Raw genomic sequence first — 15018 nt, forward strand, 5'->3', positions numbered from 1 at the left:
TGCACTAGAGCACATACTGACTTACAGCTCTGCCTTAGAAATTTGAGAGCAGTTGTTCAGCGTGTTACAGCTGCCTGCATCTCTCAACCAGGGCTTCTACTTCTGAGTGAGATTCCTTTAGTACAAGAGCTACTTTAAAAAGGTTCTCTGATTGCTTTGTGAAAGATGATAAATTACATGCGTTTTGTTCAGGTATGAGAGTGGCCCTAGTTACTGCTTCAATGTAATCCAAGGTCTGGTGGACCAGGCTTCTGTCTGCCACGACCATGTGTGAGCTGTTACTGGAGAATCCTGCCTTGCCAGGAGAGGCTTTAGAGCCTCGCCTCAGGCCCCTTGCCAGGAGGTGAGGTTTAGGCTTTGGTTGCCTGGTCTGTTGAGATTGGGAGTAGCTGACGCCTGCCCTAATGGAACGAGCATTGGTAGCGAGAAGCAAGGTTGAGAACTTCTGCTGGAACCGAAACTCTCTCCTTTTCTATAGTGCTGTTTTAGTCAGTACTCTTGATCACATAGTGCTAGGGAAGTAATCTCCTATATCATCAATCTTGATGTGACTGATAATCTGTGCTTTATAATTACTTCTTTAATTTTTTTCTTCATCTGAGAAAATACTGCTGACATAAATGAGCCATTTCTTTTCTCTGTGCTTCCTGGGTTTCCTCAGACTTGCCTCTCTATACAGTGGTACAGCATGAGGAGAGATTTAAATTCCTCTTTAATCACACATCTTGTCACCTGCTGATGCAATTACTCCTCACGGCAATTGCTATTCCATCTTCCTATTCCCTTCATATGTTACTAAGTTATGGTATGGGAAAGGGCAGAATTAAATACTCAGTGAGTTTTGAATAACATAAAGACAAAGTCCAAATTACTTCAGTCATTCATATCAGTTAATGAAAATGAGATGCTAGGTAAATTCTGTGGAATTGATGGTATGTTGTGTACAAGGAATATTAGATGCCAGGTGGTGCAGATCTGTGTGTCTATAAAAATCAATGAAACTAAAGTTTTACTTTAAGTAGTAATTTTTTTCATCAAACTGAATTTTTTCTGATAGGCTAATATCTTTGGTAATGTTGTGACTGTTAAGAATTTGTAGATGCTTAAACCTGGACAAGATTGCCAACACTTGGGAGGACAAGGTTAGAATTCAGTATTTTTCTTGAAGAACTGAAAAAATGGCCATACCTCTGCAAGAATCCTACTGCTGAGCATCATTATTTAGCTGTAGTGCTAAACCATAGCCTTACCATCTGCTAAGTTTGGGGGAGAGGGGGTATCCTGTGGCTATCCTGCAATTCTAGAGCACTACCAAGGCACCTGTAGACCCAGGCTCTTCCTTTGGCAATTTAGTTGCTTTTTCTGTGGTAGGGCTTAACTTACTACAGGATGTTAAAAAGTTGTCCTACTGTATTTCAAGAAGTATATGTAGATAAACAAGAGAGAGTCTAGAGTCTCTAGAGAGTCTGTCACTCTAGAAGGGTGACAGAAACAGTAGGACATTTAAAAGCATTACCTGAATAAGAAAAATAAACACTGAGAGAAATGCATGCATTTCCTCTGTAAAAGAGGATGAAGGCAGAGATATTGTCTAGCCTGAATTACCCTTGCTACTGTTTGAGTAATTTGGGTTCAGTTAAAATAGCTAAACTGTGGAATTATTTAATAGACAGGTTGCAGTTTCTCCATTACAGATAGTTTTAAAGAAAACATGAAACCAGGGATACTTTAGGTAGAGCTGATTTTGTTTGGGTGTCTTTCAGCCTTCTTTTCTATGATTCAGCCTTCACCCTATCTTTCTCCAAGAGGAGTGCCTTAAGCTCTTGTCTGCTGCGTGTAAAAGGAGGCACATGCATCAACCTCTGCAAAACAACTGTCTTTCCTCTGCAGTTCTGTAAAGCTTATTGGACTTGAATCTGCTGGTGAGATGGCCAGAGAAAATACTTAGTTTAAGAATTCCATGGAAGGTAGACACTGTATGGCTTGTGGCATCTGCACACACAGTGGTTTCTAAAGCAGTGATGTGGCTTTCCTCTACTAGCAACCTTACTACCTAGATGTGGTGATTTCCTTCATGTTTTAGAAGTGAATTGCTGTATTTGACTTTCTGTTGTTACTGTTTTTCCTCAGTGTCCTCTGCCCTCTACAGACTGCAGGTGCCACAAAATAATGTTTCTTTCCATTAATGATTTTGCAAGTATAAAATATTTATGAGTAATTGCATTGACCGTTACAAGTTTGTTTTAGTCATGTTCTCTCTTTCTAGATTACCTTTTTTAGAAGATGCAGGACCAAAGGACTTTCAGAATGGTCCTGCAGTTGTGTTTACATTTCTTAAAGCAATATTTTCCCTATAATCTGAAGAGTAAGAACCCAAATATTTTATTTTCCACATAGCTTGTTCTGAGATATTTGAAAGCAAACAAAAGCATGTAGTGTGTTGTTCTTTAACACTGTTAAATGGGTAAATTCCTGTAAAACATATTGTATCTTTTTTTAAAAAAAATATCCCTGTTAGCATAGATTTTGGAAAAGAGAAAGCTTTTGAGTATTTTGTTTATACTGACACAGGATTTAAATTTATCAGCTTCCTTCCCTTTCATTTAATGGAAAGTTCACAGTACTTGCACCAGTTCCTTCCTGGAGCCTGATGGAAATTCTTCTGTATGCTGAAGGAATTTCCAAAGTGCTGGAATCATGTGCCTTTTAGTCCTTTAAACAACAGAAAACTGTTTTGAATCTCACTTCCCCTTTGGGCGGGCAGGAATCTCTCTGATACTACAGGAAAAAATGCCAAAAGTTGCCTACAAACAGATGCTGAAGCATCTCATGCACTTGGAATAAGTGTGTGCAGAATTACGTCCTAGCAAGGAATGGACTGCAAAACTTAAATGCTATTCTGAGCTGTTTCATGACTTCAATCAAAGAAAAACCCCAGCAATGGAAAACTACAGAAATCTCAATACTAGAAATTTTATTTCAGACTAGGTCAGCCAGTAGAACTATGTTTGATTAGATTTAAAAGTACAAAGTAAAATACATTAGAAAGCTGATTTGATAAAGCAGATGGTATCTGTTTTCAGTTCAGTTTGAAGATAAAGGTCTTCAGAACTATAGCACGGTTTATGTCTGTGTAGTGTGCGGCTGTGTGGTTCAGTGCTACTCTGGCTTTAGGGCTCTTGCTTCCAGAACAAAAAAAGCTATGGCTATATGAGGCAACATGTACAGATAAATTTGTGCCAGAATTCTTTCTCGCTTAACTCCGCAGCAGGAACTTTTATGCCAAATCAAGTACAGTCTCTCTTAGCCATGCTTAATTCTGTATGGGATCAGAGGTCTGATATCATCTGTCCTACTACAGCTAGTATAAAGGCGGCATAAACTCTGTATTGTTCTGGGTACTGTCCATTCTGTTCTGGCTCCTTTCACAGATACTCCCTCATATGTCTGTGCTTGGTCTGGATCAACCTTGTTTTACTGGGTTATCTGATAGTTGGCAGATGTTGAATTAACTTTTATGAATCCACGGCCTGGGTGTCTGTCTCTTGCCTACTGTTTCATGATGGTAGCTTGCATCAGAAAAGGGATTTGGTGCTTAGGAAGTTTTTAAGTGCTTTGTGCTGTAAAGTTCAGTCAGTTTAAACTGCTTTGTCGCACAGCAAAGCTTTGATACTTGAAGAATTCTATCTTTAGTATTTTCTTTATTAGTAGTCTCTTTGAATTCAAGGTTACCAACCTTTAGGAGAAGATGCATTTATTTAATGTTAACTTTTAATTATCAGTATTCTGTTCCTCCTTTGTGGCTGCCATATGTATTCCACAGCATGAGCGTTATCTATGAAATTAGGTTTTCACTTTATGAATAACTAAAGCCAGGGCTCGTCGTTTAGGAAACGGTACTTGTTTTGGCCTGGCTGAGAGTCTTAATACTGCAGGCTTAAGTACAATTCTAACACAAGTAATCCGTGTCTCCCAACTGAATGTATACGATTAGCTCAGTAGTTTAACATGAATGTATACCCTACCTTAAATCTTGATTTAAAAAAAAAAAAAAAAAAAAAAAAAAAAAAAAAAGTGAAACACTATAGTGTTTTTCATTGTAGGAATAAAACATACTGTTTTCTTTCAGAATTTACAGTTATTTGTTAGGTCTGGTTTTGGCATTTTAAAAACAAATGATAATTCATGGAAGGAAATGCTTCTGCTTTCCTAACTAGGCATGAATTTGTGTCTGCTATTTGGAGGAAAAAAAAAATCGGTAAAAATCTGGTAAGCTGCAATCAAAATAGTGAAGTCAGGAACAAATGGATTGAAGACCTTTTGAGTTGGCACTTTTTCCTTTTTGAGAAAGTTTTTAGACTAACAGCTTGAGCTACATAAACTTGAAATATTTTTCAAGTGTTTGTTTATGTAAATGACTTTCTAATGAGGTCATAGCTGTTTTCCTGGACACAGTGGTATGTCCTCTTTACTCTTTTTACACTGCTTTCAACGTTATGCCTTCAAGACAGAACAGGCATATAAAAATCCAACATTGCTCAGGATATTTCCAAGTTTCAACCTCAACATTTTACAGTCATATTAAATGACTTGAGACTGGAGCTGAATATAACTGTGTGTGGGGAGAAATATTAGAGTACTGAAATACTTTAGAATTTTAAGGAAAACCTGTATTAATGTCAAAAGTAACTCAGATGCAAAGTTTTCAACAGCCTGAAAGTTAGAGGATTGGGGGGGAGGGTGAAGAATCTGCAAATTCTGAGTTTTCCTTGAATATTTTTCATGCCCTATGCGAGATTGAGTAGTAGCTCCCAAAAAATCACTTGACCTCAAAGTGGGCATAATTTTCAGCACTATGTTGGTAAGCCTTACACACACAAGTAAATAGTTTTTTCCACATCATCTACAGAAGTCAACAACATATACAGTTATCTGCTTTTTTGAATGGCTGAACAGCTTAAAGGATACTCCAGTTGAGGTGTTCATGTTTTAGTGTTGATTAGTATACTACAGGGAGATAATCAGTGCAGATTAAAGTGTTCTCTATACTGTCCAGAAATTCATTCTTCACTTTCTTCTTTCTTCCTTTCTTTCTTTTGCTATATTTAGTTCAGATGTAATGAGATTTGACATTCTTATCTACAGTTTGGTAATGTTTTTAAATCATGGCATTGTTCCTGAAATAAATAGCTTCCTGTTCTCAGAACCTTTGGCTTTTGAGACTGATAGAATCGTAGTTTCTGAAAAACATATATGCTTAAGAGGTAGTATTTTACTTCAGATATGTTTTCACATATCTTGGGCTAGGTTAGTCAAAGGCCAAGAAGATTAAAACTAAAATGTTCCCAAGCTGGGGGAAGAGGGAGGAAGATACACTGATTGAACTGTGCAGTAGTAATTTCTTAGTGACTAATATGGCAGAGGAAATGAGCTGGTATATTCTAGCTGTCTATAAATTTAGAGTAATTGAGTCTCAGTGATTCAGCCTTAGGCTGTGGAACTGTGCAGTGGTCTGAACATCTCCACCTCTGGTTCTGTTGGCAGTACGTGGTGTGAGTGGAAGTTTGTGTGCGCTCCACTGACTGCAAGCTCAGAAGCCCTAAGGCGTCTGTCTGTGCAGACCACAGTGTGTGGATCTCCTGCATAATCTAGAGTCAGACCTCTTCGGGCGTGGAAGGGCTGTTAAATCTACAGTGTGTTTTGCTGTTTCTGTTAGCATCAATTTTTTCAAGTATAAGAAGTAAATATTCCCCAAAACTTCAGGAATTTCTAGAGGCTTTTTAGTTCCCAGTAAATTTAATTATGAATTTAATTGCAAATTAGTGCTTAGTTACAGATGGAGGCATACAAGAAATGGTCTTGCTGTATTTTAAAACCCTAAAATGATTATATAGTTTTATTATAATGGAAGTTACTTGGTTTTTTGTAAGGAACATAGATGGTCATGTGAGTAGCATGACTCTAGATTGTTTGAACTGAGGTGTATTCAGTTCTTCATACCATGTCATGCAGTCATGAAATACACGTACTTATTTCTTTTTTAATACATATCCTTATAGATGTGACAATTGTAGTACTGTTTATCTACCAGAGCCTCGTAGAAGGCAAGATTATACTTAACAGTCCAGTTTCTGCTGTTTCTTCTTAAAACAGAAAAAGCTATTGCTTCATGTGCTGAAATTTCAGATAGCTTCTAGCTCACTGGAATGAGAAATATTTAATGCCTATAAAAAAAAGAGTGCCTTAACTTTCCTTAAATATTTTAATTTTAAAGCTGCAAAATTTTAATTGTAAATGACTAACTGCTTTGAAAAGAACTTTGAAGAGTATTTTATTTTTGAAATGGACCATAAAATATTCTCTGTATTTAAAACAAAATATATTTGAATTAAAAAAAAAAAGTTGTCTCTATCTCCTTTTGTCAGTAGCAAGTGACATGAGTTTGACTGCTTCACCTTCATTAATATCTGTAAAATACATTACTCTTTTTTTCTTTCTTTTTCTTTTTTTCTTCTTTCAGAAGTGAAGCCAACTTGCATATTTAACAGCATGGAATATTATGATGGAGACATGTTTCGGATGGATGCCTGTCGTTTCTGTCGATGTCAAGGTGGAGTCTCCATTTGCTTCTCTGCCCAGTGTGGTGAGCTACACTGTGACAGGTATTATGTGCCAGAAGGAGAGTGTTGCCCGGTCTGTGAAGGTACAGTATCTATCTAATCTTGTTCATTTATTAATTTTGCTGCTTTTCGTATTTGCCTTTTAATGAGAAAGCAGTATTTTGTTTTATTCTTCTTCTAGATGTAAGTTTGCAGTTTTCCTTCTCGATTCAGATTATTTTTTGTTTCCTGAAGGCTGTATCCGAATATGTTGTCTGACTCTTTGCAATGTTTTTCTGATGCTGACCTTCCCCTCTTTTTATATAGAGATGATAAAGTTTCCTTTCCCTTGTGCTTCAAAACTTTCTCACAAATATAGTCAGGTGTGCAATACTTTTTAAGGCCTTCTTCCCAGAGGGCATTTATGTCAAAACCTGTTCCTAATTTCTGCACTAAATCCGTAGACAGACTCCTCCAAAGCAGCACTGGTGGCCCTGACACATTTCTATTGCTTCCCAACCTCCTTCAGTTCTTCCAGTCTTTGCTGTATTCAACTAGAGCAATGTATACATCTGCTCTTCTCTACAACTTTGGCAAAAGAAATATAGCACTAATCTGATTTCAGTGTTTTTCTCTTCCTCTTTTCTCCTGTTGACAGCCTTCTTGTCTGCTTGCTAGGGCTGCAATCCTTAGAAAGGATTCTGTGGAAAATTTCAGATCGACCCCTCGGCTTATACTAGGAAATATTTTGGCACATCTTCTGCCAGAATACAGATGGGAGTCGAACAGAGGAAGGTGGCAGCAGGTGCTGTATGGTTGGATCTTTCCCCACTATGAGTCAGGTTATGGTCATGACATAGGGTAAAGGCCTGTGAAGCACTCCTGGGTCCATGTATTTAAATGCAAACTTAGCAGTGACTTCTAAGTAAGCAAAGAAGTTGAACTCTCAAACCTCCTTTGTCATGAGCACTCATAAGAGAAGAATCTAATTATATCTTTATATACAATGCTTTCAAACACTTTGTAGCATACCTAATTTCAGTCTCCATGTAGTTGCTTATAGGAGCAAATAAGCCCCAAAATTATACTTGTGCTTAGTTCCAAAGAATTATAAAACTGAGGAACCTTGTAAAAATGAATCTAAAAGAGTCAGCCACAAGAGTCAAAACCTTTTCAGGCAGCATAGAATCTACTGAAGGAAGCTTAAATTGTTTACTGCCTATCAAAAAAGACTAGAGAGGTTAAAAAAAATCTGAATAATGAAATAGCAGAATAATAAAAGTTAAAGCTTGGGAAGGCATTCTTTAAAGAATTAAAAAATTTTCCAAATGAAGAAAATAGAAAAGTTCATAGATGTTGGCAGGTTAAATGAAAGGGAGCAGGGTAAATATCCCCTTACAAAACATAATAAAGGGGGACATAAAGTGCTTGAGAAGGAGGTTGGATGTCTAGCCACACCAAAAGATAACGCCATAGCAATGTATACCAAATACCAAAAATAATGGAGGTGGTTTTTGTTTTGTTTGGGGTTTTTTTGTTTGTTTGATTTTTAGGGATTTTTTTTTCCAACTGTGTTTATCATTGAAGTTCCAGCACTGGAACCTCTCTCTGTAAATGATGCATCAAAAGAGCTATATGATATTCAAGCATTAGTGGACAATGAACAATAAAAAAATAAGGAGGACCCACACTTACATCTAGAAATTTAAAAAGAACTTCAGTATAAAAAGATGTGAACTAGTGTGCATCTGTGTGTGCATGCACGCCTGTGTTTGTGCGCATGCAAAATCTTACTTAAACTGTGTCTGTACCACAGTATTGAAAGGTGGCTATCATGGAATAATTTCTTGAAAAATGTTCTTGAAGAAATGCGGAGGACTGCAAACTAATAAGACGAGTGTTCATAGCATGGCAATTAGCAGAAATTATTCTGAAGAATAGAACTAGTTAAAGTGTGAAAAAAGTGATGTTTTGGGGAAGGGTTAATACATCTTTTTATAATGGAAGTCATATCTCACAAATCCTTTGGAGTTCCAGGTACTGATGAGCATGACAAAACATGTACAGGTAATGTAGGCTACCTGTATTTTTCAAAAAGCACTTGGGAGGATCCTTCACCAAAGGCTCTTAAAGAAATGAGGCACTAGGTACAGAATAATAGAGAGGATCTTTGCATGATAAATAACTGGTTAAAAGATGAGAAATAGGGAAAAAGTAGTTTTTGCAGTCATTAGTGGAGTCCTGTGCTTTTGACATGTTTATAAAACTTCCAGGGAAATGGGTGAATTCTAAGGTGGTAATATTTACTGAAAATTTTAAGTGGCTTAGGATAACAGATGAATGAAGAATAGCAGAAGAATCATACAAATCTGAATGACCGGATAACAAAATGAAAGTGCAGGTAAATTTCGAAATAATGCATGTTGAAAAAAGCTTCAGTTGTACATATGCAGTAAGCTATGTGCTCGTGTTTATCATTTAAGACTTAGAGCTATTATAGACTTAGACTATTATAATAAATAATATTATGAAAATGTCATAATGAAATCAGCATCCATTAGCAGCTAAAAAGGAAATTTAATGTTAGAACCTATTAGGAAGGAAGAGAAAACAAAATTTAAACCATAGTTATATGGCTGTAATAGCACACAGTGCACCTGTGTTCTAAATAATGTGCAATTTTGACTGATCCATCTTTAAAAGAATATATTATTACTGGATGAGGTCTAGAAAATTGAGTTCAAAGGCAGGGAATTGGCTCTGTATGAGGAGTTATTAAATAGACTAAAATTTCAGTATGAAAAACAGTGGGGAGTTAGAGCATTACAATTGTGAGCATCACGAATGAGGAACTGTCGTTGTCTCTTTTGATACAAGAACTAAGAGCTATCAAATGAAACTAGTAGGCAATGGAGTCAAAACAGGGGAAAAAAAAATAAAGTTCTCCATACAGTGTGGTGTTTAGCTGAAAAAGTCGCAATGTGGCACACGGGATTCTGACTGTTAAATTTCCCTGGGCTTAAAATGGTTCCTCAAAATCAGGAGAGGATTATGCCTATCAAAGACTACTGAATGTAAAGTCACTACTCTGATTCACAAATAGGTAGTATTTTTTTTATCACTTTATATTTTTATATTTAGATATTTTTAATGTATGTTTTCATTTCTATTATAGCTTATGTTATAGTTATAACTAAATGTTATAGTTTGTCAGATAGGTTGAAATACAGTGTCTATGTGTACAGAAGCTGGAATACAAATATCTGTAGGCTTAAAAAGTATCCTAAAGAAATACCAGTCCATGTTTGCCCTATATTTAAGACCTTGCCTAGATGTTCAGTGTTGACTATATTTGGAGACAAGATGCTAGACTAAATGCCTTTTTAGTCTTTCCTGGTACAGTTGTGCCTATATTTATAAGAGTCTTCAAACTGGAAAAGAAAATTTTATATATATATAAAATATATATTAGGGAGAGGGTTCTGTGCTGTGCAAATATTTATGAATACAGTCATTTATTCAATGACAGATAGAAAAAAATCTAGCAATGGCATCTGAAATGGTGAAATCCTTCCAAAGTAACTGCAGGTCCCCTCCTAAAGATGTTGCTGCATGAATATGAGCTGCTGACTTAATAGAACACATGAGATCTGTTTTTCTTTGACGTAATTAGTATTATTTACATATGTGAATGTTTATTCTTTTCATTGTTAAAATGCCAAATCTCAGAATAATGTATGATTACACTAACTCTGGGTGCTGTATTATCAGCTCTTACACTCCAAATGCTGGTACAGATTTTCCACATTAGACTTAAAACAGTTCTAGATATATCCTTCATCCTGTTCATTTGGTGATGTAAATATTCAGCAATCAATGATTTGTCCATAAATTGCTCTGTTCTGCTATATCGTCATATAGCTTTTAAAGTTTTTTATGTTTTCAACCTTATGAAAAAAACTATCAAGAAATTTCATTTTGGGTTTGATGAACTGGCATATATATAGACTTGCAATGGAAATCTCATTACAATGGAAATCTCATGTTAATAGATGGAATAAAATGTATAATGACTTACAGGTTTTTTTTTCAGAAGGATCTCCTCTTTCATGTAGCAGCTATTAATTATTGCTCAGCTGAGTGAGATGGCAAGTTGCAGTGTCCTTTATCAGGTCATTTGGCACTGGGTTGACTTGCTGATTTCTATTGCCTGCTTTTCTGATAGGGCTTGTATCACTGAGTCAAGGAAGTCCGATTTCTCTGAATGGTTGGAGAGTGAAAATACATGTTGTCTTCTACTAACAGGCCCTTTTGATTTAGTTATATTCTTTAAGGTGATGTTAGACATCTTGCTCCCTTTAACATATTATAACTTTCTTCCTTTGTTTAAGCATTAAAAAAAAAAAGCACTGTGATCCATTTTTTAATAGCTCACGTTATGTTAAGTGACCTCTAAATTGGCTAGTTTAAAAATTTGACATAATTGCTGTGCATTCTCAAATATTTGAGTGTTAACAATTCACAAGATTCAGAAATGTATTTATTTCAAGTCATGAATCAGCATAGAGTTGTATGTTTTATTTGCATGAAAGTTCAGAAGAAATTTTACACTCCCCCAAATTCTGCTATTTAAATACATGAGTCTTACCCTGATTGCTAGCAGAAAAACAGGCCTTGAGGCTTTTAAGGGGAAAAGGCTCCAACTGAAGTGAGACTGCAAATTGAGCCAGATCATCTCTCCAGAAAAAGTAGTCTATCCCCCAAAATTTGATGAAATAGGACTTAACTCAGTGTTTTTGTTCCAGCAGGAAACGTGTCAGGGGTCTCATCTTTGCTAATCGTAGGAAATGGTGGTGTGATGTTGAAGAGTCATTCAACTAGTTCATTAAGAGGTTTTCAGTTTCCCTAAAAGTCTGTTAAGTCAATACAAAAAAGGTATTGATGCAAGGTTAGGCATGTATTTTTTTTGTTCAGAAGAACAGAATGAGAAAATACTAAAATTAAGCCTCTTTTAAAAAAAAAAAAAAAGAAAAAGAAAAAAGTAGAAATTTTTTTTTGTTCAAGTTCTGCTTGTTAAATACACAGTTTCAATTGAAATGGTTAAAAATAGAGCACCAAATATATGAATATTCAATATGAGTTGAATTAGCATTTTTGACAGTAAATTTCAGCATCATGTTATCCAAGTTGTTGCCCATGTTATTTTATCACTATGTCACCACAATGGGTGGGGTTTTTTAATGTTCAATAGTAGTTTCACGTCTTGCCCCTTCTTATGTAATGCATTATGGTACTGTAGTTATTTATAATGTTTAGGCATAATAGGAAAAATAAAGCATCTTGTTCTATTGCAAATTGTCTCATTTCAGACCCAGTTTATCCAGTAAATAACCCTGCTGGCTGTTATGCCAATGGTCAGATCCAAGCTCATGGAGACCGCTGGAGAGAAGACGACTGTACTTTCTGCCAGTGTATCAATGGAGATCCTCACTGTGTTGCAACAGCATGTGGACAGAGCTGCTTAAATCCTGTTAAAGTACCTGGCGAGTGCTGCCCAGTATGTGAAGGTAAGATGCGTATTTTCTGTATTATGCTTCAAGCGTATGGTGGCTACTTTTTATTAAGTAATTGCTAGTTTACTTTAGAATTTCAGAGGGTCGAATTAGCTGTTATAGAATTGCCTGTGACAGAGTAAACTAAACTATTTAAAAAAAAAAAAAAAAAAAAAAAAAGCTAATTTTTGAATTCTGACCATGACATGATTTAAAAACGACTGTGTGTGGCAGTGCTTGATATATGTTTGGTCCAACGTGTAGCAAGAGATCCGTTCAAATCAGCGTTGTTAGCTGATTCTTACTCTTAGTTATGGTTAGTGCTTATTAACAGTTCGAGGGGAAGCTAGATCCAAATGTAGATCAAAAGGTATTACTGATAATTGGATTATTTCTGGTTTCCTATTCATCAGTGCCATATATTTACAGTGCAAAATCTCTTTGAGCAACCTAGTTTGAGGTTGGATGTAATTATTATATGAATAAAACTCAGTTATTTCAGTGAAAGTTACAGAGTGATTATATCAGCGAGATGAACTTCGTAATGCATTGTTCAGGGCAGGAGTTTACAATAATGCATACAGTTCTAATGTGTATTTTTAACATAATGAGAATTCAGAAAACAAATTTGAAAAGCTCAACTGAGACAAATTACATAAATACGTGGGGGGTGGGGGGAAGAGAAGTCTTGGTTATGCTGTTTTTACGAAGACCGTAAAGAGGCGCTTCAAATCTGAAGCTTGTTATCTTGCTGACAAAAGGAGGTGGACCTTATCTTATCTACTGCTCTGTGGAAAATTATGTATCTTTTCAACTTGGTAACGTTTTAGCCATGTAATGAGGCAGTCCTGGTAAGAGAACGCATCACTGACCTAGCACCTAATCATGCTAGAACTACTTCTCCGTTTATCCCCAAATTCTACACAGAATATAAATATCTTAAGTATGTTACAGTACAAAATAATGAAAAGCAGCATTACTTCCCATTGATTTTAATTTTTAGTGTTCGAAATCTAGTTTTCATTACTTTCTGGAAATACCTATATCTTGTGTAATTGACTGAGCGCTTTAGTATGGAAGTGCTTGCTTAGCCTGGCACTTTATAATCATTTATAATCAGTGGAAGAGTGAAGGTTTGCCGAATAATAAATTAAAAACATTCTGTATCATTAGAGTTGTATTTTAGAGTCATAGCTCATCATGAAAATACAAGGTAGGACTGGCTTTTTAATAGCATGGGAATTCTTTAAACAGTTTATTCAACTTCTAATTGGTTATTCTAGGGGACTAGGGAATCAGATTGTGAGAGTATTTGTAGTCCCTTGATGTATCTTCTCTGGAGGACTAATTGGGATGCTCTCATGATGCACAGAGTATGTGCTGTCACTCTTCTTTTAGTGTGTATGTGAACAAGCGTGGGAAGCTAGCATGGAGAGGTAGGTGGAAAGAAATATTTTCAATAATTTGAGGGGTTTTTACTCCAGTAGGAGAAGTATAGACAAATATTTACTTCTTCCTGTTCCAGGTTGGAGAAAATGGATGAGAGAGAGTTGGATTAAATGCTTATCTACATCACACTGAGATAATTATGATTAAGTGTGGGAAGTGAATACAGGGTATAGCTTAGATATCCATCATTTATTTCTAAAGGCCACAATATAACTAAGCTAATGCTTCACTAATGCACTGCACTAATGCCTCTACGATGTTTTCAGTACACAAGTTAACTTGTCTGAACTAGGTTAGGTAATTCTGTGCTATGCCATCGTATACTTTTAGAAGCAGATGTAGTGCCTGCTTAAGTCCATAAAAGCTGTTTGGGTTTCTAAGAAATTTTTGCTTGTACTTGCGATACAAATTATGTCAAATAAATCATCAAGGCTGATGTATTATTTAAATATTGATTCTATGATGTTGTTATATGATTTTTATGTCATCTTAATTGTATTTCCTTGGGCAATAATAATCCAAGTTTCATTGTTTGTCATTTTGTTTGTTATGTTAGTTGTTGTATGCTGTACACTTAATTATGGTGATCTGTTTTAGAGCATATCATCTGGAGGAAAGCTATCCTGAATGGTATTTTGAGCAATTCTTAACTCAATTTAAGCCTAAAAGCATCGTCTTTCAACTTGGTGTTCCTTTGATAGCACATCCTGCCAAGAGAACAATCAAGGGACACTGAAATTGCACAGAATGATGGAAACAACAAGTAGTGAAAGTAATTTTCATTCATGCTAGGAGGGAGCAACCACTGAGGGTTTGAGCATACTTAGGCACCAGTGGTCAGAAGATGCCTGAGTGATTAAAGCCTGGTGATTAGCAGCCTGAATATTTACATGCATTAGGGGGAAAGGTATTATTATATTGGAAGTTTGTTAATTATGGATAATTGAGTTTCTTTCCTAACTTCTTAATGAAAGATTTGAGAGAAAAATCTTGCGAGAATCCCAGAACGTGAGAAAAATCAAAAGCTGCTAGATCTTGACCATCTGCATACTGTGTATTTTACTCTTTTCAAAAATGATTTTAAAATTTCAAACTTGATGGCAGCAGGGACTTGTGCTTCGGTCGTAGACTTGTGGCCCACTACTGAGGTAGATAGCAGCATCATATGTCTTCAGCCTTAAATCTGAGATTAACAGCGTTTCTACTTTGACGTATGAGTGAAAAAAATTACATTGCTTTTTTTGCCATACAGCCGTTGCTTGATGTGACTGCGAGGTGGGAAAGAGAGGGTCAGACACTGGTATAGAGAGACTCGGGGATCATGAGGGGTTAAAGAGGATAGATTTACTAAAGGACTTACAGTCCAAACTGTATGGGGAGTTCCAGGAACCGTGCAGAGCGGTCACTGATGGGAGGCT

At 36.1% G+C, this 15018-nt stretch overlaps 1 protein-coding gene across 1 annotated transcript in view; it reads left to right on the forward strand.

Moving 5' to 3' along the window:
- CRIM1 (cysteine rich transmembrane BMP regulator 1) overlaps positions 1-15018 on the forward strand; it is a 215414-nt gene that overhangs the window by 128453 nt on the left and 71943 nt on the right. Inside the window, exons 6-7 of the mRNA XM_026102661.2 lie at positions 6521-6703; positions 11969-12166. Coding sequence (XP_025958446.2) covers positions 6521-6703; positions 11969-12166 — 381 coding nt within the window. The remainder of the gene's footprint in view (positions 1-6520; positions 6704-11968; positions 12167-15018) is intronic.

The sequence above is a fragment of the Dromaius novaehollandiae genome, chromosome 3 (genome assembly GCF_036370855.1).
Source record: "Dromaius novaehollandiae isolate bDroNov1 chromosome 3, bDroNov1.hap1, whole genome shotgun sequence".
In the NCBI taxonomy this organism is placed as follows: Eukaryota; Metazoa; Chordata; class Aves; order Casuariiformes; family Dromaiidae; genus Dromaius; species Dromaius novaehollandiae.